Here is a 24,809-nt window from a genome sequence, read left to right as displayed (position 1 = left end):
TCTTCAGCACTCAGCTTTCTTTATGGTTCGTATTCCTTAATAATTACATATTTAATGAATTAATTTGAAGGTTACATAAACTTTCAGTAGTTTCTTTTGGGTTCATTTTAATTCATAAAATTTTAATGTACTTTTATTTGACTCATTTTAATCTTAGAAGAAAAATTGCTACTTCTTATTGTCTTGCCCTATAGGCCTGTTATCATATAAAAATAAATGAAATTTAGTTTATTGAGATTTTCTTAAAATAGAAATGTAGGATCAACCATTAGAGTACCTGAATTTCAGTTATAAAATACCATAAATATTGAACGTAAATTGTAAACCTATGGAGCCCAGCCACTTGCCATAGCCTAACCTGACAGTTAGACTCTATGCCCTGCCACAGCTAACAACTGGTCTCCTACTTTACTCAGGTGGGCCGCTTTTCCCACAGGTCAGTGTTTGTACTGTATGAGTTGCTAAAGATTTTTACTCTTAACCTCTGCCACAAGTCAAATAAGAGAGGAAAGAAATCTAGAACTGTTTACTATTCCAGTGTCTTCAGCCTTTCTTAATTATGCTCCCATCAGGTGGGAAAAACTCTCTCCCTGCCTCTCTCCCTGGGATATGTGTGTATATATGCTACACACACACATATGTGCATGTGTACACACACATTATTCAAGGTCATCGCTTCACACTATTTTTAGTCTTGGTGACAGAATTTCAATGTAATCTGAGAAAGCAAATATGCACACTGAATTCCTTATGTGTTTGTTTTTTTTTTTTTCTCTTCTTACCTCTTTTAGGCAGTATTTGTGTGTTTCTGCAGAGTTTTGCACAGAGTCTGTTCTCATGCAGACCAATGAGGGAGAAGTATCGGAAGAAAGCAGTTCCAAGGTCAGTGAATTACTAAAAGTGCAAACAGTCTGAGCAGAAATTAAACAACAAGGACAATGAGTGAGAAGAGTGGGTGTTGTGTTTTAGATGAATTTAGACATCTGATTGATTTAAATTAAACCTCACCTAAGATTGAAAGGATTTTTTCCTTCTCAGTATCCACTTTTGTTACATTCCGTGACAAATTTAAAACAAATTTCACTGAGCTCATAGAAAAATTTATGATTCACTTGTAGACTACTAGCACTTTATCTTTTAAGGTTTTATTATGCAAGTTGTATGTACTTATTTTAAAAATTAAAGCAAATCGAAAGTGTATAAGGTAAAAAATAAAAAGCCTGTCTCTTATTCCTGCTACACAGAGGTATCACTGATCATTTTTAGACATTTTCAGTTATAAATTTATAAATGATATTTGGTTTGGTTTTTCAGGCTTTTTAAAGCTTAAATGAATACTTCATTGTCACCTGTGTAGAAGTAGTTATGTTTGTGTTGATACCGTCTATATCTAGCTCCATGTCCTGAGTCTCCTTGGCTTTTTCTCTTCTTGGTCATAGAGAACCCTCAGTATCACCTTCACGTCCCTTTTTCTCCTGTCAAAATCATTTCTAATCCTTGCTGGGAGCTCCAAGGGTATCCCACACTGTGTCCTGAACAGTTCCCCGCACCTGCAGGGCTGTCTGCCCTGAACCCTCCTGAGGGATGTCCTTTGCTGTTGCCGCTGCTGCTTATACTCTCTTGGGAAGGTTTATTCTTTCTGCACGTCCATGGGGTCAGACACCACTGAGCAACTGAACAACAACAAAAAATTCTTTCACCAGAGCAAAAGTGGAGAGGGGTCAGATGTCACCAGGAAACTCCAAAACATCATGCTAATTGGAAGAAGCCTGGCACAAAAGGTCACATATGATTCCATTTATATATAATATGTAGAATAGATAATTACATAGAACACAGGCTGGTGGTTGCCAGAGATTGGTTGGGGGAAGCAAACTTAATGGTACATGGGCTGGGCTACAGAGAAGCACAGTTTATGCCCCGAACCCCAGAGCTCCTTGAGAAAGAAGCTCTTTCTGAATCTCCCCTCATTACAGTCCATGTGTTAGGCAGAAGGACAGGTGTCATCCTCTCCCCTTGTTTTTCCCCCCATATCACCAGATCCCTTCCTTCTTTCTGCCAAAGCAGAATTCAATAGACTTTTATCAGACTCATCTAGATCCCGGCATCCCTGGTAGCTCAGATGGAAAAGAATCTGCCTGTAATGCAGGAGACATTGGGAAGATCCCCTGGAGAAGGGAATGGCAACCCACTCCAGTATTCTTGCCTGGAGAAGCCCATGGACAGAGGAGCCTGGTGGGCTATGGTCCATGGGGTTGCAAAGAGTCAGACACGCCTGAGCACATTCATCTAGTTCCTAACATGTTCACTGTCATCTGGATCCTAAACCTGGTTTAAGGAGAGTCAGAATAAGTGAGATATGCACACACTCTAGGAATGTCCCCCAAACACTTACACACCGAGATGTGTACACTGAAGTCGCCAAAAATATACAGACCCCAGGATTTCTACAGTACACACAGACCCTTCCCCAAGACCCTAATTAATTAGTTTATAATAAACCACAGTGTTAAGGAAGACTGGATTCTTGGATCCTCTGACTAGTACATTCTCTTCCTGGAAAGCTAGGTTGAAATTTGAAGATTGCTTGGCAAGCATGTAACTAGATCAACATAGAATGCTTAGTGGTACCAGAGACTCAGTTTCCACCTTCTTCCTAGGGGAGGAAGGAGGACTGCATTTCTTGATTTTTCAATTATTGAATATTTTATCAGTTCAGAATCAATTAGGCTAAAGAGTAAAAGAATATTTTTTGGTGGGGGGGAACTTCCTTAGTTGCCCAGTGGCTAAGACTCCACACTCCCAATGCAGGGGGCTGGGGTTCAGTCCCTGGTCAGGGAACTAGATCCCACATGCTGCAACTAAGACTTTGCATGCCACAGCTAAAGACCCTGTGTCACAACTAAACTTGGCACAGCCAAATAAATAACAGTATTTTTAAAAAAAGAATATTCTTTTTACACTTGCAATAAGTAGATGCTTCTGTTTTTAAAATTAAATTATTACTTTGTTTTCACCAGTCTTCATTTATATTACGTTTTATGACTTTTTTCTTATGCTTTTTGTTTAAAATCTTATAATATTTGTAATAATTTGATGTTAATGCAGGAATTTATCATAGTACATGGTAACATAATTTGTGGTTTTCTGTTAATAGAAATAAGTTAGGAAAGGTAAATGGTGTTGAGAAACAGTGGGGACTTTTCTGTAAAACAAAGACTTTGAATTAAATAATTAAAAAAAAATTATTGAGCATATGTTATTAGCAGATACACACAATAAAGAAAAAAGACATAGTTCTTACTCTCAAGGTGGTACATTTTAGTGGGAGAAACAAACATAAAAAATGATTCTGAATTATGATCAGTACTATGAAGAAAATAAAATAATGCAATACAGGCTGACTGGAAGGACAAGCTTAGGTTAGTCAAGCAAGCCCTCTCTGAACACGTGGCATTTCAGCTGAACAGTAAAGACGGAGGGAGCCAACTGTGTAAAGAGCTAGAAGAACAGTATACCAGACAGAAGAAGCAACTTCAGAAGCCCTTGGACTCTTCCAAGAATTGTCAGAAGCCCCGTGCCACTGAGCGGTGATAGGAAGTTACAGAGGGAGGCCGAGACCTTGCAAGAACTTGACAGCCTTGGCATAGAATGTGGTTCCTGTCTCATGTGGGGAGAATTTCTGTCAGCTGGGAAGTCATTGAAGGCTGTTAAATTAGGGAGTAATGTGATATGATTCCATTAAAAAATATATTTATTATTTATTTGGCTGTACTCTTAGCTGGAATATGTAGGATCTATAATTTCTGCATGTAAACTCTTGGTTGCAGCATGAGGGCTCTAGTTCCCTGACCAGGGATCAAACCTGGGCCCTCTGCATTGAACGTGCTGTCTTGGCCACTGGACCACCAGGAAAGTCCCTATGATTTCATTTTTAAAAAATCACTCTTGCTTCTATGTAAAGAATGGATTGGACTGAAGCAGGGGTGGGAGCAAGAAGACCAGTGAGAAAGAAAACAGTCCTAGTCAGTCACTTGGGCGAGAGAGAAAGTGGAGTAGCATACTGCACTGAAGTAGAGGAAGACAGACTGGAAGTATACTGGAGGTAAAGCTGACGTGACTTGAGGATGAACTGGAATCCTTTTGCTTCCTAGAGACCAAGAGGTACATTTCAAGAAAAAAGGTAGAATGAGTACTGTCAGATGCTGCTGAGAAGCCAAGGATGTTGGTAATTGAGAAAATGTATCTGGATTTATTTTTTGAAGAATTAATTAAAGAAAAGGTATACAGAATTTTCTGGAGAGGTGGAGGTGTTTGTGTCCTAGAGGAGTATGGATCACACAGGTGTATATCCAATTGTCAAAAGTATACTTCTAGAATTTGCAATTAAAATAAAAAGTACAACTTTTCAGGTATACTTTACCTATGAAAATTATAAAATAATAGTAATTGAATAGGGATGGAGAACGGATGGAAGTATGGATGAAACAAGAATGACAGAATGTTCACAGCTATTGAAGCTTGGTGATGAATACATAAGGATTCATTTGTATTCACTTTGTATGTGCTTGACATTTTCCATAATAATGCTTTTAAAAGAAATTTATTAGTGGTTTCAAGAGGAAGAGGATGAGAAACCAATTTTATGGGTTAAAAGGAAATGAAATGATAAAAACATAAAGAGTGGTGGCTATAGTCTACTATCCAGTTGTGAAATTTAGAAGTAAATGAAGAGAGCAGAGCACCGAGTAGTGTGTGTGCTGTGTGCTCAGTCACGGCCAACTCTTTATGACCCCGTGGACTGCAGTCCACCAGTCTCCGCAGCCCGTGGGACTCTCCAAGCAGGAATACTGGAGTGGATTGCCATTTCCTGCTCCAGGGGGGCTTTCCGACTCAGGGATCAAACCTGAGTCTCCTGCATCTCCTGCATTTGCAGGCAGATTATTTACCATTGAACCACCTAGTTCCCTGACCAGAAGGAGGTATTAGTTCAACTGAAAGATGTTTTTAAGATTTAAAAAAATTGTATTTATTTATTTGGCTGTGTCGGTCTTAGTTGTGGCACGCAGGATCCTCGTTGCAGCATGCAGGATCTTTCACTGTGGCGCACGGATTGTCTAGCTGTGGCACATGGACTCCAGAGTCCCTGGGCATAGTTGCTCCACAGCCTGTGGGATCTTAGTTGTCTGACCAGGGATAGAACCACATCTCCTTCATTGTAAGACAAATTCTTAACCACTGTACCACTAGGAAAGTCCTGTGGAAGATTTTTTTAAATGGAGGAAGCCCAGGCATGTTTGAGTAAAGAGTGAAGAAATGAGTGGAGGAAGGCCGAATGTGTTTATGGAAGAGGTTGACCAGGCTTGTGAGTTTGAAGGAGCATGAGGATCAGTGAGGCTGGCCCCTGCTGCTTTGGCGGTACCTGGGCTCAGGCCAGAACCCTGCTCTTCTGACTTGTCTGTTGGTGACTGATATTTGGAGGAGGAAAGAGAGAGAGAGTGGGATCTGGCTTAGTGTTCCCTCTGAAATAGAAGTCATTGTTAAACTGAAGAGTTTAGCGTGCATGATTGAAATGACAAGTTTAGATTTCCTTTTAAGGAGGACAGTTTTGGAATGGCGTTGGTAGAGAAGGTGCTAGGAATATCTAATAAGTGAATAAAAGGGTCAGTGCAGTTTTTAAAAATACCCATGTATGTATTGTACCAACAGAAATCAGGTATGCCTTATGGTTGGACAGGATTGACAAAGGACATCTTCTTGGAGAATATTGATGTTCCTTTTAAAGAAATATTCCCTGAAATTGTACAGTATCTTATAGAGGCTTTTTTTTTGAGAGATGTTTAAATTCAGAGATGGGATTATATATTCTTGAGAGTTAGGGCGTGTACACTACAGTCTGTTGAGTTTGGAAGACTCTGCATCTCTGCTAGAAAGATAAAAAGCAGAGGATGACTGTTGGGACTTCGCTGGTGGTCCAGTGGCTGTGCTCTCGATGCATGGGGCTCAGCTTTGATCCCTAGTCAAGGAACTAGATCTTACATTCCACAACTGAGTTTCCATGCTGCAACTTAAAGATCTTGCACGCCACAACTAAAGATGGCACATGCCACAATGAAGATCAAAGACCCCACGTGCCACAACTAAGACCCGGCACAGCCAAACAAATAAGTAAATACTAAAATTCATTGATGTCACACTGTCTACACTTGGTTCAGTTCAGTTCATCGCTCAGTCATGTCCGACTCTTTGGGACCCCATGAATCGCAGCACGCCAGGCCTCCCTGTCCATCACCATCTCCCTGTCCATCACTCATACTCATGTCCATCGAGTTGATGATGCCATCCAGCCATCTCATCCTCTGTCGTCCCCTTCTCCTCCTGCCCCCAGTCCCTCCCAGCATCAGAATTTTTTCCAATGAGTCAACTCTTCACATGAGGTGGCCAAAGTACTGGAGTTTCAGCTTTAGCATCATTCCTTCCAAGGAACACCCAGGACCGATCTCCTTTAGAATGGACTGGTTGGATCTCCTTGCAGTCCAAGGGACTCTCAAGAGTCTTCTCCAGCACCACAGTTCAAAAGCATCAATTCTTTGGCGCTCAGCTTTCTTTACAGTCCAACTCTCACATCCATACATGACCACTGGAAAAACCATAGCCCTGACTAGACGGACCTTTGTTGGCAAAGTAATGTCTCTGCTTTTGAATATGCTATCTAGGTTGGTCATAACTTTCCTTCCAAGGAGTAAGTGTCTTTTAATTTCATGGCTGCAGTCACCATCTGCAGTGATTTGGGAGCCCAGAAAAATAAAGTCTGACACTGTTTCCCCATCTATTTGCCATGAAGTGATGGGACCAGATGCCATGATCTTAGATTTCTGAATGCTGAGCTTTAAGCCAACTTTTTCACTCTCCTCTTTCACTTTCATCAAGAGGCGTTTTAGTTCTTCTTCACTTTCTGCCATAAGGGTGGTGTCATCTGCATATCTGAGGTTATTGATATTTCTCCTGGCAATCTTGATTCCAGCTTGTGCTTCTTCCAGCCCAGCATTTCTCATGATGTACTCTTCATAGAAGTTAAATAAGCAGGGTGACAATATACAGCCTTGACATACTCCTTTTCCTATTTGGAACCAGTCTGTTGTTCCATGTCCAGTTCGAACTGTTGCTTCCTGACCTGCATATAGGTTTCTCAAGAGGCAGGTCAGGTGGTCTGGTATTCCCATCTCTTCAAGAATTTCCCCCAGTTTATTGTGATCCACACAGTCAAAGGCTTTGGCATAGTCAATAAAGCAGAAATAGATGTTTTTCTGAAACTCTGTTGCTTTTTCCATGATCCAGTGGATGTTGGCAATTTGATCTCTGGTTCCTCTGCCTTTTCTAAAACCAGATTGAACATTTGGAAGTTCACGGTTCACGTATTGCTGAAGCCTGGCTTGGAGAATTTTGAGCCTTACTTTGCTAGCTTGTGAGATGAGTGCAGTTGTGTGATAGTTTGAGCATTTTTTGGCATTGTCTTTTTTGGGACTGGAATGAAAACTGACCTTTTCCAGTCCTGTGGCCACTGCTGAGTTTTCCAAACTTGCTGGCATATTGAGTGCAGCACTTTCACAGCATCATCTTTTGGGATTTGAAATAGCTCAACTGGAATTCCATCACCTCCACTAGTTTTGTTTGTAGTGATGCTTTCTAAGACCCACTTGACTTCACATTCCAGGATGTCTGGCTCTAGATGAGTGAGCACACCATCATGATTATCTGGGTCGTGAAGATCTTTTTTGTACAGTTCTTCTGTGTATTCTTGCCACCTCTTCTTAATATCTTCTGCTTCTGTAGGTCCATACCATTTCTGTCCTTTATCGAGCCCATCTTTGCATGAAATGTTCCCTTGGTAGCTCTAATTTTCTTGAAGAGATCTCTAGTCTTTCCCATTCTGTTGTTTTCCTCTGTTTCTTTGCACTGATCACTGAGGAAGGCTTTCTTATCTCTCCTTGCTGTTCTTTGGAACTCTGCATTCAGATGCTTGTATCTTTCCTTTTCTCCTTTGCTTTTTGCTTCTCTTCTTTTCACAGCTATTTGTAAGGCCTCCCCAGACAGCCATTTTGCTTTTTTGCATTTCTTTTCCATGGGGATGGTCTTGATCCCTGTCTCCTGTACAGTGTCACAAACCTCATTCCATAGTTCATCAGGCACTGTATCTATCAGATCTAGGCCCTTAAATCTATTTCTCACTTCCACTGTATAATCATAAAGGATTTGATTTAGGTCATACCTGTATGGTCTATTAGTTTTCCCTACTTTCTTCAATTTAAGTCTGAATTTGGCAATAAGGAGTTCATGATCTGAGCCACAGTCAGCTCCCAGTCTTATTTTTGCTGACTGTATAGAGCTTCTCCATCCTTGGCTGCAAAGAATATAATCAGTCTGATTTCGGTGTTGATCATCTGGTGATGTCCATGTGTAGAGTTTTCTCTTGTGTTGTTGGAAGAGGGTGTTTGCTATGACCAGTGTGTTCTCTTGGCAAAATAATATTAGCCTTTGCCCTGCTTTAGGACTTCCCTTGTGGCCCAGATGGTAAAGTGTCTGCCTACAATGCAGAAGACCTGGGTTCGATCCCTGGGTCGGGAAGGTCCTCTGGAGAAGGAAATGGCAATCCACTCCAGTACTCTTGCCTGGAAAATCCCATGGATGGAGGAGCGTGGTAGGCTACAGTCCATGGGGTCGCAAAGAGTCAGACACGACTGAACGACTTCATTTGCCCTGCTTCATTCCTATTCCAAGGCCAAATTTGCCTGTTACTCCAGGTGTTTCTTGACTTCCTACTTTTGCATTCCAGTCCCCTATAATGAAAAGGACCTCTTTTTGGGTGTTAGTTCTACACTTAAGGTTTGTATCTTTTTCTGTTAGTAAATGATGTTCAACAAGGACAAAAAAGAATTCGGGAATTTCTGTCCTTTCTCTTTGGTTGGCTAAGCTCATTTTGAATATTGATTCTGTTAGGCAGAATATTAGCTGTCCTTCTCAGCTTTCTATTTCAGGAAATATATATATTTCCTTTTTAAACCACTTACCAGTACCTGGAATGGAGTGGGTGGTTGGAAAAGTGTGTCATTTATAAAGTGGATGGAATTTAGCAATTGATGTGAGAGAAAAGGAAAAGGAGAAACCAAGAGTAATATCAAGGTTTCAAGCAAAACGACTGGGAGGATGGGGATGCCCTTGCCAAATAGGAAACATAATAAAGAAAACAGTTTTGGGAGGGAATTAGATTAATTCTGTATCGAACATACAGAGTTTGAGAGGCCGGCAAACTGTCAGCCAGGTGAAAATGCAGGACTGGAGGCAGGATATGTGGGGACTGGAAATACAGGATTGGGAATCACTCAAATTTAATAGTTGAGGGACTTTACTGGTGGTACAGTGGATAGGAATCTACCTGCCAACACAAGGGACACAGGTTTGATCCATAGTTGAGGAAGATTCCACATATTGTGGTGCAGTTAAGTCCGTGTGCCACAGCTGCTGAGCCAGAGTGCTGTACCTCCTGAAGCCTGTGTGCTTGAGGGCCCGAGAGCCACAGTTGCTGAGCCCGTGTATTGCAGCTGCCGAAACCCTTATGCCTAGAGCCCGTGCTCCACAGCAAGAGAAGCCGTCTCAGTAAGCCCACACACTGCAACCAGAGCAAGCCCATGCGCAGCACCAAAGACCCAGTGCAACCAAAAATAAAATTGATTAATTTTTAAAAATTTACTAGTTGCAACTGTTAGATTAGATGAAATTGCTGTGAAGAATGTGAAGAGAGAGGTCCAAGGACAGAATCTGGAGAAATAAATGTTTAGAGAGTAGAAGAAGAAAAAGCAGAGATGAGCAGATTAGAGAGTCAGCAAGTTTATGATGAATAAGACATTGGTTTATGATGGTTTATGATGAATAAGACATTCAAAGTCTGCCTCAAGGAGTCTGCATTCTTGGAGACAACAAAACACATAAATAGGTAATCCCTTCAGATAGTGATGTGCGTTATGCTAGAGAGTGGCTGAGTGTGGACGCTCTTTCAGTTGGGTGGTCAGGATTCATCCATCACTTCAAAGACATGGCACTTGAGATGATGCCTAAATGATGTGGAGGGAGCTTTCATGTAACAGTATAAGAGAAGAGCTTTGTAAGTCAAGAAGAAATTCAGAGGCGAGATGGGCAAGATATGGAGTATCAGAAATAGGATTTACCCTCCCACTAGAAATAATAACTTTACAAATACACAAATGTGTTTGAAACAACAGTTTTTCAAGGCACTGGACATCAGATAGTGAAGGACAGTGATCAGTGAGAACTGGAAAACAAGATGAGTCCTCTGACTACCCCTGTGTCCTGGCATGACGGAGCCTCTGGGCCACAGTGCGGGAAATGGGGTGCCCACGCAAAGCCCAGTGGACCCTGTCAGTTGAGGAAACACTCCTGAGAGTCTGGGGAGACTGAGGGAGCCAGAGTTTGTAGGACAGAATATTGGAGAGGAGAGAGCAGCTAAGAGGGAGAAGTCTGGAGATTTGTGGAGGGTTCCCCTAAGTATTCAGCAGAGTGCTTTTTGGCATATGTACGTGACTGGTCAAGGCTGAGGCAGGAGGGGGTACCCACCCCAGAGGATTGGAGTAACAGTGTCTATCTAGCACTCAAACACTGTCAGTAATGGTGCCTATTTCTTTGGACTAGAAACTTTCATAATTCATGGATCATTATCAGCATACTCAGCAGTAGTACTAGTAGAGTTCTCACCTTAGGAGTAGGGAATAATTAGCCCTACCTAATTATGAAGTCTGACTTCAGAATCCTAAAAGCAGAACCTGAAAGGAACAAACTATTTCAAAATAATTTAGCCACATCTCACAACGACGCTCAAAAATATTTATAGGAATTCAAAAGTATTCAGGATCCAGCAAAAATTCTGTGTCTGTTATTCAAAGCAGAGATTTTTCAGGCATATAAAAACCAGAAAATACAAACATAGTGAAGAGAAAAGTCAATTGAAACCAACTCATAGTTGACCAAGATGTTAGAATTAGCAGACAAGGATATTAAAACATTTATTATAACTGTGTTTCAGATGTTCAAAAGGTCAAGCAGAGACATGGAAAATATATAGTTTTAAAAGCCCCAAATCAAATTTCTAGAACTGAAAACTATAATGTTTGAGATGAAAAATATACTGGATGGAATTGTGGCAGATTAGATACTGTAGAATAAAAGATTAATTTAAAGAACAGTAGAAACTATCCAACATGAAACACAAAGAGAAAAAGAGTAAAAATCCAAAAAGTGAAGAGTATCAGTGTGTTGTGGACAACTTCAGTCACCCTAATGTCCCTGTAATTGTAGTCTCTAAAGAAGGCACGTGCTGTCTTAGCTGCTCAGTCATGTCCGACTCTTTGTGACCCCATGGACTATAGCCTGCCAGGCTCCTCTGTCCATGGGATTTTCCAGGCAAGAATACTAGAGTGGGTTGCCATAACCTCCTCCAGGGGATCTTCCCAACCCAGGGATCAAACCCAGGAATCCCGCATTGCAGGCAGATTCTTTACAGTCTGAGCCACCAGGGAAGCCCAAAGAAGGCATGGTGGGGCAGAAAAAAATAGCTAAGAAATAATGGCCTCAGTTTTTCCAAATTTGATAAAAACTATAAACCCATAAATCCGAAAAGCTCAATGTGCTTGAAGCACAAGAAATGAAGAAAACCACATCAAAGCCCATCCTTAAACAAGTTACTCAAAGCCAGTGGTCAAGAAAACCTTAAAACCAGAGGGAAGAGGACACACTACTAACAGAGGAACAAAGAATTTCTCATTGGAAGCAATGCAAGCAAGAAGACAGAGAAGCAACATCTTAAAAGCACCGAAAGAGAAACTGTTAACCTTGAATTCTATAACCAGCGAAAATTTATTTCAAAATTGAAGGCTAAATAAAGACTGTTTAAGACATACTAATACAAAAACTGAAATAATTTATCTGTATCTTATCTTACTATAAGTAATGTTAAGGGAAGATGGAAGATGCCAGATGGAAATATTAATCTACACAAAGGAATAAAGAGCTCAGAAAATGAAAACTACACAGGTTAAATATGTCAGCCTTTTTTTCCTGTTACTCAGATCTCTTTAAAAGAGAATTGATTGACTGAACAACAATTATACAGATGCATTGTGGGTTTATAACATTTGTATCTGTGAATTGTACAATAAGAGTGGCATAAAGACCTAAAGAGGGAAAATGGTAGAATACTGTTATAAGGTTCTTTTTTTTGAATTAGTATAACTTCACTTGAAGCAAAGAGAATACAGTTGACCCTTGAACAATGCAGGGATTAGGGTCACTGACCCTCTGGGCAGTCAAAAATCCAAATATAACTTACACTCAGCTGTTCCTATGCTCGGTTGTCATATCTGGGGTTCTTCCACACCCTCTGACTCAACCAGCTGGAGATTGTGTGAGAGTGCAGTATTTACTATTGAAAAAAAATCCACATATAAGTATACTTGCACACTTGAAGCCCATGTTGTTCAAGGGTCATCTGTACTCAACTCATTCTGTGAGGCCACCATTACTCTGATAATAAAACTAGACAAAAACATTGCAAGAAAAGAAAACTACAGATCAGTATCTTTTATGAACATAAATGCAAAAATTCTAAGCCTGCTGCTGCTGCTTCTGCTAAGTCGCTTCAGTCGTGTCCAGCTCTGTGCGACCCCATAGACGGCAGCCCACAAGGCTCCCCCGTCCCTGGGATTCTCCAGGCAAGAACACTGGAGTGGGTTGCCATTTCCTTCTCCAATGCATGAAAGTGAAAAGGGAAAGTGAAGTTGCTCAGTCATGTCCAACTCTTAGCGACCCCATGGACCGCAGCCTACCAGGCTCCTCCATCCATGGGATTTTCCAGGCAAGAGTACTGGAGTGGGCTGCCATTGCCTTCTCCAATTCTAAGCCTTATTTTAGCATATTGAATCTAATGATCTGTAAAAGGATCATATGTGAACAAGTAGGGTTTACCCAGGATGGTAGGGTTGGTTTAACATTAAAAAATCAATGTAATACACCATATTAACAAAGTGAAAAAGAAAAATCCTATGATCAAGAGATGCAGACAAAGCATTTGACAGACGTCATATCTATTGCTGATGAAAACGCTCAGCAAAATAATAGAGAGGAACTATTCAACTTGATAAAGGACTTTTATGAAAATTCGACAGTTAACGTTGAGCTCAATGTTGAATGACTGAATGCTTTACTCCTACAATGAAAAACAAAAACAACAAAAAAAGAAAAGGATGTCTGCTACTACGTTTCTCTTCAGCGCTGTACTGGAATTTCTAGCCAAGGCAAAAAGGCAAAGAAAAGAGAGGCAAGAGAAGTGGGAGATGAGGGGAGGGAGCCAAAATGGTACTCACTGCGTGGTTCAGTGCACCTGAGCTCTGGAAAATGCAGACCAGCTCACACTGACCGAAAGCACAGCAGTGGGCCTAGGGAGGGAGGGCAGGAGGGAGGGTGAAAACTGGGGCAAGATGGGGGCCTTCCCAGCATGCAAGAATTCTCTGTGCAATGTGTGGGACTCAGGTTTGACCCCTGGTTGGATCAGTACCAGCTCACTAAATGAAAGAAGGACCTGGTTGGATCAGTACCAGCTCACTAAATGAAAGAAGGACCATACTTAGTGGTTTGCATATTTAGAAAACTGTGGCAAACCTAAACAGTGTATTAAAGAGCAAAGCTCTGCCAGCAAAGGTCCCCAAGCTGTGATTTTTCCACTAGTCACGTATGGGTGTGAGAGTTGGACCATAAAGAAGGCTGAGCACAGAAGAACCGCTCCTTGATTGTGGTGCTGGAGGAGACTCTTGAGAGTCCCTTGAACAGTACGGAGATTAAACCAGTCAATCCTAATGGAAATCAACCCTGAATATTCATTGAAAGGACTGATGTGAAGCTCCAGTACTTTGGCCACTTTATGCAAAGAGCCGACTCATTGGAAAAGACCCTGATGCTGGGAAAGATTGAATGCAGGAGGAGAAGGTGTCAGCAGAGGATATGGTTCGATAGCATCATTGACTGAACAGCCACGAATTTGAGCAAGCTCCAGGAGACGGTGGAGGACAGAGGAGCCTTACTACAATCCATGAGCTCACAGAGTCAGACACTACTTAGTGACTGAACAACAACAGCAAATGTTTAGAAAGCTGAGGAAAAAGAAGGGATCCTAAATGTTTCCAAAGGAGAATCAGGTCATATCCAAAACATTAGGATTTATAATATTATTGAATTTCTATATAGCAACTCTGGGGAGCTAGAAGACAGTGGAGCATGGCCTTCATATTTTTGGAAGAAAGAAGGTTTACTAACTTCAACTTATGTATCTGACTCTGTGTGTGGATAAAAATATTCTATATGTTAAATGAAAAGTGAAAGTGAAGTCGCTCAGTTGTGTCCGACTTTTTGCGACCCGGTGGACTGTAGCCCTCCAGGCTCCTCCGTCCATGGGATTCTCCAGGCAAGAAGTGGGTTGCCATTTCCTTCTCCAGGGGATCTTCCTGACCCAGGGATCAAACCCAGGTCTCCCACATTGCAGGCAGATGCTTCAACCTCTGAGCCACCAGGGAAGCCCAAATATGTTAAATATATGGATAAAATTAGGACATTTCAGTCATTCAAAAGGTCAAAAAATTCACTTCCTGTATACGTCTTATTAGGAAATGATTGGAGTCTGTGCTCCAGGAATAAACCATAAAAGAGGCAGACAGCGGATCTAGGAAACACGCTCCAGCGAAGGGGAGAGAGGGAGGGATCCCAGAAATGAAGGGAGAGAGTCATCCTTGGCAAAGTGTCAGCTGTTTAGTGGTCTAGAGAGCAAAGTCTCAGCTGGCACAGGAGAAAACCCCCAAGGGATGTGTTCAAGACTGCAGTGAAACTGACAGATTACCTGAAGTGTTTGAATTTATTAAGAGGAGACTCACCACTCTGTTGGAGGGATTGCAGTGGATTAGTGAAAACACATAATAAATATCAAGTTTAAAAAATTTGATAGAAAGTATAAGAGGAAGTAATAACTTTTAGTTCCAGGGAAAAGAAAAAAATAAACAAGAAAGGAAATTTAACTATTCCTTATGATTCAGCTGTATATGTTACTTACTGAGTAATAGCACTGTTAGAACTGAATACTGATTTGAACAAAAATTGTGACTTACATTGCGAGGATGGGAGAAGGGAGGTACGTTTGTGTTGTGGGGTAGCAGCAGAAGAGCATGCTCAGTGGTGAGAACATAGAAGTAATGGGGTGTGGTTTATTCTTTTAAGAATTTGGATAGTAAAGGGAAGGGGAAAATAGGATATCTGGAGAGGTTATAAGGCCAAAAATAATTTTTTCAGAATAGAAGAGATTGGGCTTCCCTGGTGGCTCAGTGGTAAAGAATTCGCCTGCCAATGCAGGAGACATAGGTTCGATCCCTAATCTGGGGGGACCTCACATGCCAAGGAGCAGCTAAGCCTGTGTGCCACAACTATTGAGCCTGTGCTCTAGAGTCCAGGAATCACAACTGCTGAGCCAGCATGCCGCAGCTACTGCAGCCTGTGTGCCCCGGAGCCTCTGCTGCACAGCAAGAGCAGCCACCGCAGTGAGAAGCCCACGTGCCTCAGCTAGAGAGTAGCCCCCGCTTGCTGCAGCTGGAGAAAAAGCCCGCACAGCAGGGAAGACCCGACAGGGCCACAAATAAATACATAAATAAACTACAGATAGAAGAGATGATGAAATATTTGTAGGTTGAGGAGATGGATTTACTAGAAACGGAGAAAGAAGGGTTCCTTAGATAAGAAGATCCAGAGGAGGCAATATGGTGTAGGTCACGAGTTGAGCAACAGGCGGTGAGGTTAACCTTGCAGAGCAGTCAAGGGAGGGAATGCAGAGGTTTAAGGCATAACCACCAGAGAAAAGATGAGGGGCTTCTGGAACTTTGTATTGGATAGGATCGCAGGATATTCTTAGGCATTGTCATCTTCAGAAAGGATGGGCTTAGGGAGAATGCCTGGTGGGTGGATTTGACGTCTTTGAGAAGAGTAGAAAAGGTACAGGATAGATGAGTGAAGGATGTGGTACAGCAGGTCAGTCATTCAGCCCAGTCCTGGCACTTAGAAGGCATTGGGAAGTTTTGTTGAAAGAAGAATGATGGACCAGAAAGCCTCTGTTAGAGTCCGGGATGGATCCACTGACAGAAGTTACATTGTTTCCCTCCTGGGCTCAACAGCAGTGGGGCAGCAGGTGAGCCAAGGATCACAGCTGCTTGCTAGGCCTTTCCAAAGCTACTGGGAAGGAGCACAGGGAGAGGGAGGAAGAGGAAGTGCTGGGGGATAGCAGAAAACACTTCCTAAAACAGTAACTTTGCAACCAGGCTCTGAAGGTTAAGTGGAAGTTCACCAGAAAGATGGGATGAGGACAGGCTGTCCAGGCAGAGGTGCTGAATGTCAGCACTGAGTGCAAGTTAGTTGATATAATTTGTAAAGGAACCAGTTTTGTAACTTTCTCCAGCTCTGCACTCCAGAAGCTGAAGAGGAAAAGGGGAAGGGTTTGGCAAGACAGGGATGTCCTAAGGACAAGTTGGTGGTGAGCGAATTTAGGACATTGCGGAGAAAAGTCACCAAGATGCCTGTTGGCTAAAGCTCTGAATAGGCAGTGAGGGAGGAGGGAAAGAAACCACAGAACGAGATGCGACAATGAAGACTCCTTACAGATTCAAGTGGAGGGAAGGAGTGGAAGAAGTTCTTGTGGTCAGAGGCGGATCTCAGAATTCATGGACCTCAGTGTAGAGAGGTCCGGATGGATGGCAAGACCCAGCCTCGTGTCCTGCCCACCTCCTCATTGAAGCAGGAAGGAGATGAAGCTGCCTAGGATGGGTCTAGAGTATCTGATGCCTGTAGACTGAGTTTAGTGCCCTTCCTTCCTTAAGTTGTTCAATTGCATTCTTTTGCTGTTTTGTAATTGACTAGTTTGTCTTTCCCACCAATCTGCAAGTTTCAAGGGGGTGGGGCAAAGACTATCTTCTTTACCACAGCACCTAGCATGTAATATGTACCCAACAAATACTTGTTAGACAAATGAATGGAAGTGAGAGAAAGGTGAGGATATGGTGTAAGTTTTCTTTTTTTGTTTTTTTATTTTTTTTTTATTTTTAACTGGGGCACAATTGCTTTACTATGTTGTATTGGTTTCTGCCATATATCAGCATGAATCAGCCATAAGTATATGTATATCCCCTCTCTCTTGAGTCTCCTTCCTACCTCCCTCCCCATACCACCCCTCTAGGTTGTCACAGAGCACAGAGTTCGAGCTCCCTGCGTCATACAGCAAATATCCACTGCCTATCTAATTTTACATATGGTAATGTATATGTTTCAATGCTGCTCTCTTGATTTGTTCCACCCTCTCCTTCCCCATGGTGTAAGTTTTATGAATGAAAATATTTAAGCCTCTGAAGATGAGGTCAAGGGGGAGGAATGATAAGAGATCATCAAATTAAGTCCAAAAGTGTTCAAGACATTTGTAGAAAAGAAATAAAGACGGGAAGAGACAAGAAATAAAGAGGTGAAAGAAAATAAAGAAGGAAATGGTCTTGAGAAAAACAGGAATTGGCAGTAAGGAGCAGTGATCTTTCTGGACTATTTTTGTTGCCTTCTGAGATGCTGGACAGTGAGAAAAGGTGAGAACCCTGGTGAAGGAGATAGTGTCTTCTGGGGAAAAGCATTTTAATTGGTACTTGAAAGAATGAGCAGGAATGTGAAGTGAATGTGAGGCAGAAGACCAGGGCTTCTAGGCAAGAAGAAACATTATATGTAAAGGCACAAAGGGCCGAGAAGTTGGTGTGCTCCACCAGGGGTTCAGAATGGGTGAGTGAGGCAGGGGCAATAAAAAAGATCACTTAGGCAAATGAACTGAACTTTTATCCCTCAAGAAAGGTGATAGGAGTGAAGAATTTCAAGGAGAGTGATGTGATCTTGTTTGCATTTTACAATTTGCTTTTGATGGAAGTGATTTGGAGGGTGGATTGAAATGAGATGGGACCCGAAGCACAAAGACTAGTGAGAAGGCTTTTGTAGTAGTGGATTTAGAGAAGCTGTCTTTACCTATGGCAGTTAAAGAGGATAAAGAACGGGTGATGAGTATGAGAGCTGTGTAAGAGATAGAAGCCACTGTACTTAGTGATTAATAAGGAAGTTAAGGGGTTAAGGAGGGAAGGTGGAGGGCCTGTAACCTCAATTATAAATTTCCCGTTTGAGGATCTTGGTGAATGGTAGTACCATTTACAGACATAGCAGATATAAAAAAGAGAGGAAATCTAAGGACAAAGATGGTGTTTCCTTTTGGACCTATTGGATCATCCAAGTGGAGACTAATATGCAAAATATGGGGGCTTCCCTGGTGGCTCACATGGTAAGGAATCTGCCTGCAATGCAGAAGACATGGGTTGTCTTGGGGTCAGGAAGATCCTTTGGAGAAGGGAATGACAACCCACTCCAGTATTCTCGCCTGGAGTATTCCAGGGATTGAGGAGCCCGGCAGGCTACAATCCCTGGGGTCGCAAAGAGTCAGACACCACTGAGCAGCTTTCACTCACTTTATGGGGGCTGCAGGTAAAGATTTGAAAGTCATTATAGGGCAGCTTGTTGAAACTGTGGGCTTTTGATTATTGCTTCTTGTCATTATTGTGGTTATTAAAAATTGGTTATAGATAAGCCTTTAAAAAACATCTAACCAGAGGCCGAGTCCACAATGTAGAGGTCTTTAATTAGAGAGGATTTTTAGAGATGAAAGATTGAGAAAATTTCATAGTATATAGAAAATAGTCATTCTTTGAGAAAATTATTCCAAGAAACTTTAAAGAATTTGTCATCTGTTTTTCCTAATTGAGGCATAACATTTATTTGTAAAGTTCAGAAAATGCGCATTTATTGATTTTTTTTCACATATGTGTAGTTTCTTGTAACCAAGACTTAGACAAAGATCATCTCTACCTCCTCATAAAGTTCCCTTTGCAACATTGTAACCATGTTTTTTTCCTTCTAGAGATTTAAATCACTGTAAATTTAGAATGGGAGAATCCTGTCTCTCCTTAGCAAAGCCTGGTAGGCTGCAGGATCAGGAAGTCCACAGAGAAGAATAAAAGTCAAAACCTGGTTTGAAAAAAAAAAAAAAAAACCTGGTTTGAATTTCGCAGTATGCGTCTTTTATTATTCTTGCTTACAATTCCTCCAGTTTTTCCTTTTAATGGAAAGGAGATTTTTTCCATTAAAAATCTCAATTTTTCTGTTCTTTTTGAAACTTAGCCTCTTAATACTATTCCATCTTCTCCAGTATTTCTGAGAAATGAAGACTGCAGAGGGAGGGTTGCAGAGCTGGAAAGCCTTTTGTTTTATTTGGGTTTCATTATGGTGTGTGTCTGTATTACTGTTGTCTGTCTTCCAGATTACTAGTTTCTGTTAAAAGAAATAGCACAGGGAACTCTACTTAATGTGATGACCTGAATGGGAAGGAAGCCCAGAAGGGAGGGGATATAAGTATATGTATGGCTGATTCTGAAACTCCAGTACTTTGGCCACCTCATGCGAAGAGTTGACTCATTGGAAAAGACTCTGATGCTAGGAGGGATTGGGGGCAGGAGGAGAAGGGTACGACAGAGGATGAGATGGCTGGATGTCATCACGGACTCGATGGACGTGAGTCTGAGTGAACTCCGGGAGTTGGTGATGGACAGGGAGGCCTGGCCTGCTGCAATTCATGGGGTCACAAAGAGTTGGACACGACTGAGCAACTGAACTGAACTGATGGCTGATTCATTTTGCTGTGCAGTAGAAACTAACACATTGTAAAGCAACTATGTTCCAATAAAAATTAATTAACCTTGATTGCTGGGAAAGATTGAGGGCAGGAGGAGAAGGGGGCGACAGAGAATGAAATGGTTGGATGGCATCACTGGCTCAATGGACATGCGTTTGAGTGAGCTCCGGGAGATGGTGAAGGACAGGGAAGCCCAGCGTGCTGCCGTCCACAGGGTCGCAAAGATTTGGACACGACTGCAGCAACAACAGTGGGCGGTATTTTTCTAAGTAGGGAATAATCCTTGAATACTGTCTGTTGAGATCTCTCTCCTTGAATACTTTTAAAAATTGACTTTTTAAAAATTATGCCTTTTGGGGAAGTTTTCATAGGACTAGTCGTCTCAGTTTGTGGAGGTAGCTCTGTCTTTGACACTTATTTTCCTTTATTGAGCAATAAACCGTGTGGAATAATAGAATGCTTGGTTTTTTCTTTTGAAAATTGTATTCAGAAATAAACCATACTTATGAAAGAGAAAAGAAAAACACACAGTTAAAAGAATTATTATAAAATAAACACCCATATACTTACTACATAGGCCAAGAAATAGAATCTATACCCTAGAAACCATGTGCCCCTTCCTTTGAATGGGGCTCCCTAAGATACTAATTAGCCTAAATTTTGTAATAGTTATTCCCTTTTCTTTATAGTTTTATAAACTATAAATATACATATGTATGATTTTAAAATTTATATATTTGAATTTATGTTAATAGATTTATGCTGAATTCGTATTCTTCTGTGACTTGCTTCTTTCACCTAGTCTTGTGTTTTTGTAACTCATCCAGGTTGAGGTGTGTTGCCATAGTTCATTCATTTTCATGCAGTATTATATTCTATTGTCTTAAAACACCATTGCCCATTTGTTTACTTTTAGTGTTGATGAATGCTTATTTTTTTCCTGTTAAAAATAGTGCTACTAAAAATATTTTTGTATTTATGCACAAAAGTTTCTTTAGGGTATATATCTAGAAGGGCAGTCACTGGTTTGTACAGTAAGTACATAATCAAGTATAGTAGATAATGGCAGACTACTTAAAAATAGTGGTACCAATTTTCCCTCCCACTGGAGTGGATGAGGGTTGCTATTGCTCTGCACCCTTGTCAACACTTGGTATTGCCCAACTTTTAAACTTTAGCCAGCCTGGTGGTGATGAAATGGTATCTGTTTATGGTTTTAATTTGCATTTTCCTGATTGACAGGAGATTGAACATCTTTTCATTTATTTAGGGCCTTGTATGCATCCTCTTAAGTGAAATTCATACTCAGTTATTTTGTAGAGTTTTCTGGTAGGTTGCCTTTTTCTTACTGTTCCATAGCTTTTTTTAAAAAAAAATTATATTCTGGATGCTGACCTTTTGTCACAGTTATGAATTGCAAATCAACGTGTTTCCTTTTTTTATTCTGCAAATCTGGTCCTGCAAGGAGAGATGCCATATACAAACATGGAGAAGGAAAACCACTGACTGGGGCTTCTGTCCTAGTTAGGCACGCAGTGGGATGCCGTGGGGCTCTGTAAGCACAGGCCCTGCACTTGGAAGTGACTGCATCTTGGTTCCTGACTGCTGCTGACCTGTGGTGCTTGACTTTGCAGGTGGAACAGGAGGATTTTGTAATGGAAGGGCATGGCAAGACTCCACCTCCTGGTGAAGAAAGCAAACAGTGAGTCACAGTTTATTTAAAAAGGGTCTTATTACAGATCTTCAGAAGCTCTTTGGTTAAACACGCTGAGAGCATGTTTGCAAGGGATGTATATGTTGGGCACATTGTGAAACTCCTCCCCAGTGGCTTTGGTGGCAGTCAGTGCATTGCTTCTATTTATAGCCAGACTAACTGGAGGGGCAAGAAAGTTGGCTTTGTAGTTTTTCACCCTTGACTAATTAAAATTTATGTTACGCTTTAGCAGAGGCTTTAAGGCTTAGAATGTTTCAAATTGAACTAACTCAGTCTGGTTGATTTCCAAAGATAGTGTAAAATGGTATATCCTTTTCTTAGCAATGTCTTTATGAAGTGAACTGAATTAATAGACTGTTTCCCTGCATTCCAAGTGTGAATTTATTTAAATAGTACTTCCTGAAATTCTATTCCATTTAGTTATTTATACTTCTGATCTTTGTTGAAATAACAAATTGTTTCCCCAGAGGAACAGGAATTATAAATAATATGACTTAGCCAACATTCTAAATAATTCAGGATCTCTCTCTAACTTCTTAAGGAGTGATAAGTTCTAAATCTGAAATTGAGAGTCCTCTGGGTAGCTTTCTGGTGGCAGTGAGTAGATTTTTTCCTCCCTCTGTCACAGAACTTGAAAAATTATGTTGCAGAGCAGACTGGTGTTTCATATGCCCTTTTAAAGGAAAAACAGTTAAGACTGGCTTCAAGTACTGACATAACTACCATTTTTTATTCAGACAGTAGTCTTCTAAGTTAATGGGACAGTGACTTGTGGAATTCACTGAAAATCTGTAGAGAGAAACTCTTTTCTCTCATCTTTTTTTTCCTTCGAAAATAGTTTTGGTCCGTCCTATGAAAATTTTGTCTCCGAAACCCTTGGGAATGAATTATGCAGAATATGCTATGCTGCCGCAAGCCCAGGTTCATTAAAGGAGAATGTTTGTCTTGTATTTGTTGTGAATGGAAACCAGGATATTTTCACAGCTGGTTTAATTTGCTAACCAGGCAGTTTTAAAAATAGCTTACAATATAAATCCTAACTTTGCTGTATTCTGTCAAATGCACTTGTATTCTGCATAGGTGGATGGAATCAATTCATCTTTAGCAAATTAGGAAGCCTAACATCTAGTCCCAGTAGAATTACAGGAACACTTCAGGTGCCCTGCCCGCTATTCACTCTCCATTCCTACACTCAGGTCAAAGGTCTTATAATAAAAAAATCCTTGCTCCCATTTGACAAGGGTTTTCTGTGCACAAGAACTTTGCTTAGACACTGCTGATGTTTTCTCCACCCTTCACAGCATCTCCACTTCAGATGCTGGAGTCGGTAACTTGCCTGTGATAATGCACCTTGAAACAGAAGTTAGGATCTGAATTGAATCTTTCTGACTTTAAAGTGTTTTATGATATCTCTTGAACTCAATTCTTTGCCAACGTCGGGAACTATGTTCCTGAAGAGTATTGTGGCCAGCAAAACTGCAGTTGTCAAGATCAAAGTCTCATGGGTAAGAGTGAGTTGCGGGAAACAATGAAAATGGCACAGAGCTTATTTTTAAAACACAGGTGAAGTTTCTGTTCTCTGAAGGCTATCCATTTCCCAAACAAACCAGTCTTTATCTTTAAAAACCTGCTCCAGTAACCCGTATCCTGAATCAGCTCCTTTAGGTATTCAGGAAACATTGCTGGGGCAGATTCTCCCACAAGTTTTACATTATACAAACTATACTTCTTTTGGAGAGCTTCAGATGGCTCCAGCAGACTTGAAACATCATGGGTTGTATACTTACCATTCTCCCTTGATAGTTTTGTTTTCACAAGCCTCTGCCTTTTCACAGACCAATCTTGTTTAATTTTGTTTTGTGAGGTGTTTTTTTTTTCTTTCTGGGCTTGGTCAGCTATCATATATTGAAATGATAAAGCAGAAATGAATATTCTTGCTGGGTCTTCCTCCCATACACCTGCCCGCTTCTTTTGTGGGAGCTGGGAACCAAGCGGCTGTGTTGTTTTGTTTGAGGCAACAGAAATAAACAGATTGGAAAATTTTATTTTTTGTGTCTCAGAACTGCAGTTAGCAAAGGATCATTCCATCCGGATAGTAGGATCTAGGAACTGAATACTACATTCTGGATGCTGTGAGTGACACATTGCTGAATGACTTATGAAATTCCCATCTGTTCTTTTATTTTTTTAATTATAAAAGTAATATTTGGTCATCATAAAACATTCAAACAATAAGTGTGACTTTAGAATTATTTGCTTCTTCTACCCTCCTACTCTCCCTTATCTTCTGAAACTTTTCCTGTGTATTTAGAAAAACAGCTAAACAGACTTTTTTTTCTAACATTCTTTGAGACTTACTTTTTTCATTTGACATCTTTTGCAGTCTATTTCATTCCTTTAAACATCTGCAGAAGTACATTCTGTTATACTATAATCATTCTCTAATAAATATTTTGGTGACTTGTACTTCTTTGATTATGAGAAACATTAATACTTTTTTAAAAATCCTTATATCTTTATACACAAATGCATTTCTGTAGAATAGATTTCTAGATATGGAGCTGTTTGGCTCATGGGCTATTTTTTTACAAGGAGGTAGCTGCTATCAAATTACTGTTCAAAAGAACTCTATTAATGTTCATTTCCATCTGCCGTGAGAGTACCCATTCCTCCACACTGTTAATGACAGTAAAATTATTTATCTCTGAATTTTTGCCACTCTAATATTTTATGGCTTTAATTTGCACTTTTATTCTTACTAATAAGATGGAATATCTTGTTAGTCTCTTAGCTGTTGATTTTTATATCTTGTACCACCTGTTTATATATGATTCCCACTTTTCTTTTGGAATGTTTGTTTTGATAGCTTTGTAGGAACCCTTTACAAAGTGTAGATATTAACCTTTGTCTTTTAAGATGTTTAAATATTTTCTCCCAGGCCTTATTGTTCAACATTGGGGCATCTTTCATACTAATAAACCACTTAAATTTTTATGTAGTAAAATCAGCCTTTATGGTTTCTGTGTTTCATGCTTGTCTAGAGAAGTCCCTCCTACTCTAACATGATAAAATGTCCTGAGTATTTCTGCTGTATTTTTCACATTTAGACCTTTAACTGAACTGGTACTCATTTTTGTGTATGGTGAGAGGCAGAGAGCTAACTTAATTTTTTTCTAAATGGGTTTTCCAAATGGCTGACTATCATTGGTATTAGCATGTATAGATAGCCTGTTTCACGTA

At 40.6% G+C, this 24,809-nt stretch overlaps 1 protein-coding gene across 3 annotated transcripts in view; it reads left to right on the top strand.

Moving 5' to 3' along the window:
- Positions 1–24,809, top strand: part of TNRC6B (trinucleotide repeat containing adaptor 6B) — a 255,335-nt gene that overhangs the window by 71,901 nt on the left and 158,625 nt on the right. For all 3 annotated transcript variants that reach the window (XM_040233240.1, XM_040233237.1, XM_040233238.1), the window contains exons 3-4: positions 792–882; positions 21,490–21,557. In XM_040233240.1, the coding sequence (XP_040089174.1) occupies positions 838–882; positions 21,490–21,557 (113 nt within the window). In that variant the 5' untranslated portion in view covers positions 792–837. The remainder of the gene's footprint in view (positions 1–791; positions 883–21,489; positions 21,558–24,809) is intronic.

The sequence above is a fragment of the Oryx dammah genome, unplaced genomic scaffold (genome assembly GCF_014754425.2).
Source record: "Oryx dammah isolate SB20612 unplaced genomic scaffold, SCBI_Odam_1.1 HiC_scaffold_29, whole genome shotgun sequence".
Classification (NCBI taxonomy): domain Eukaryota; kingdom Metazoa; phylum Chordata; class Mammalia; order Artiodactyla; family Bovidae; genus Oryx; species Oryx dammah.
This window is presented reverse-complemented; position numbering and strand designations above follow the sequence as displayed.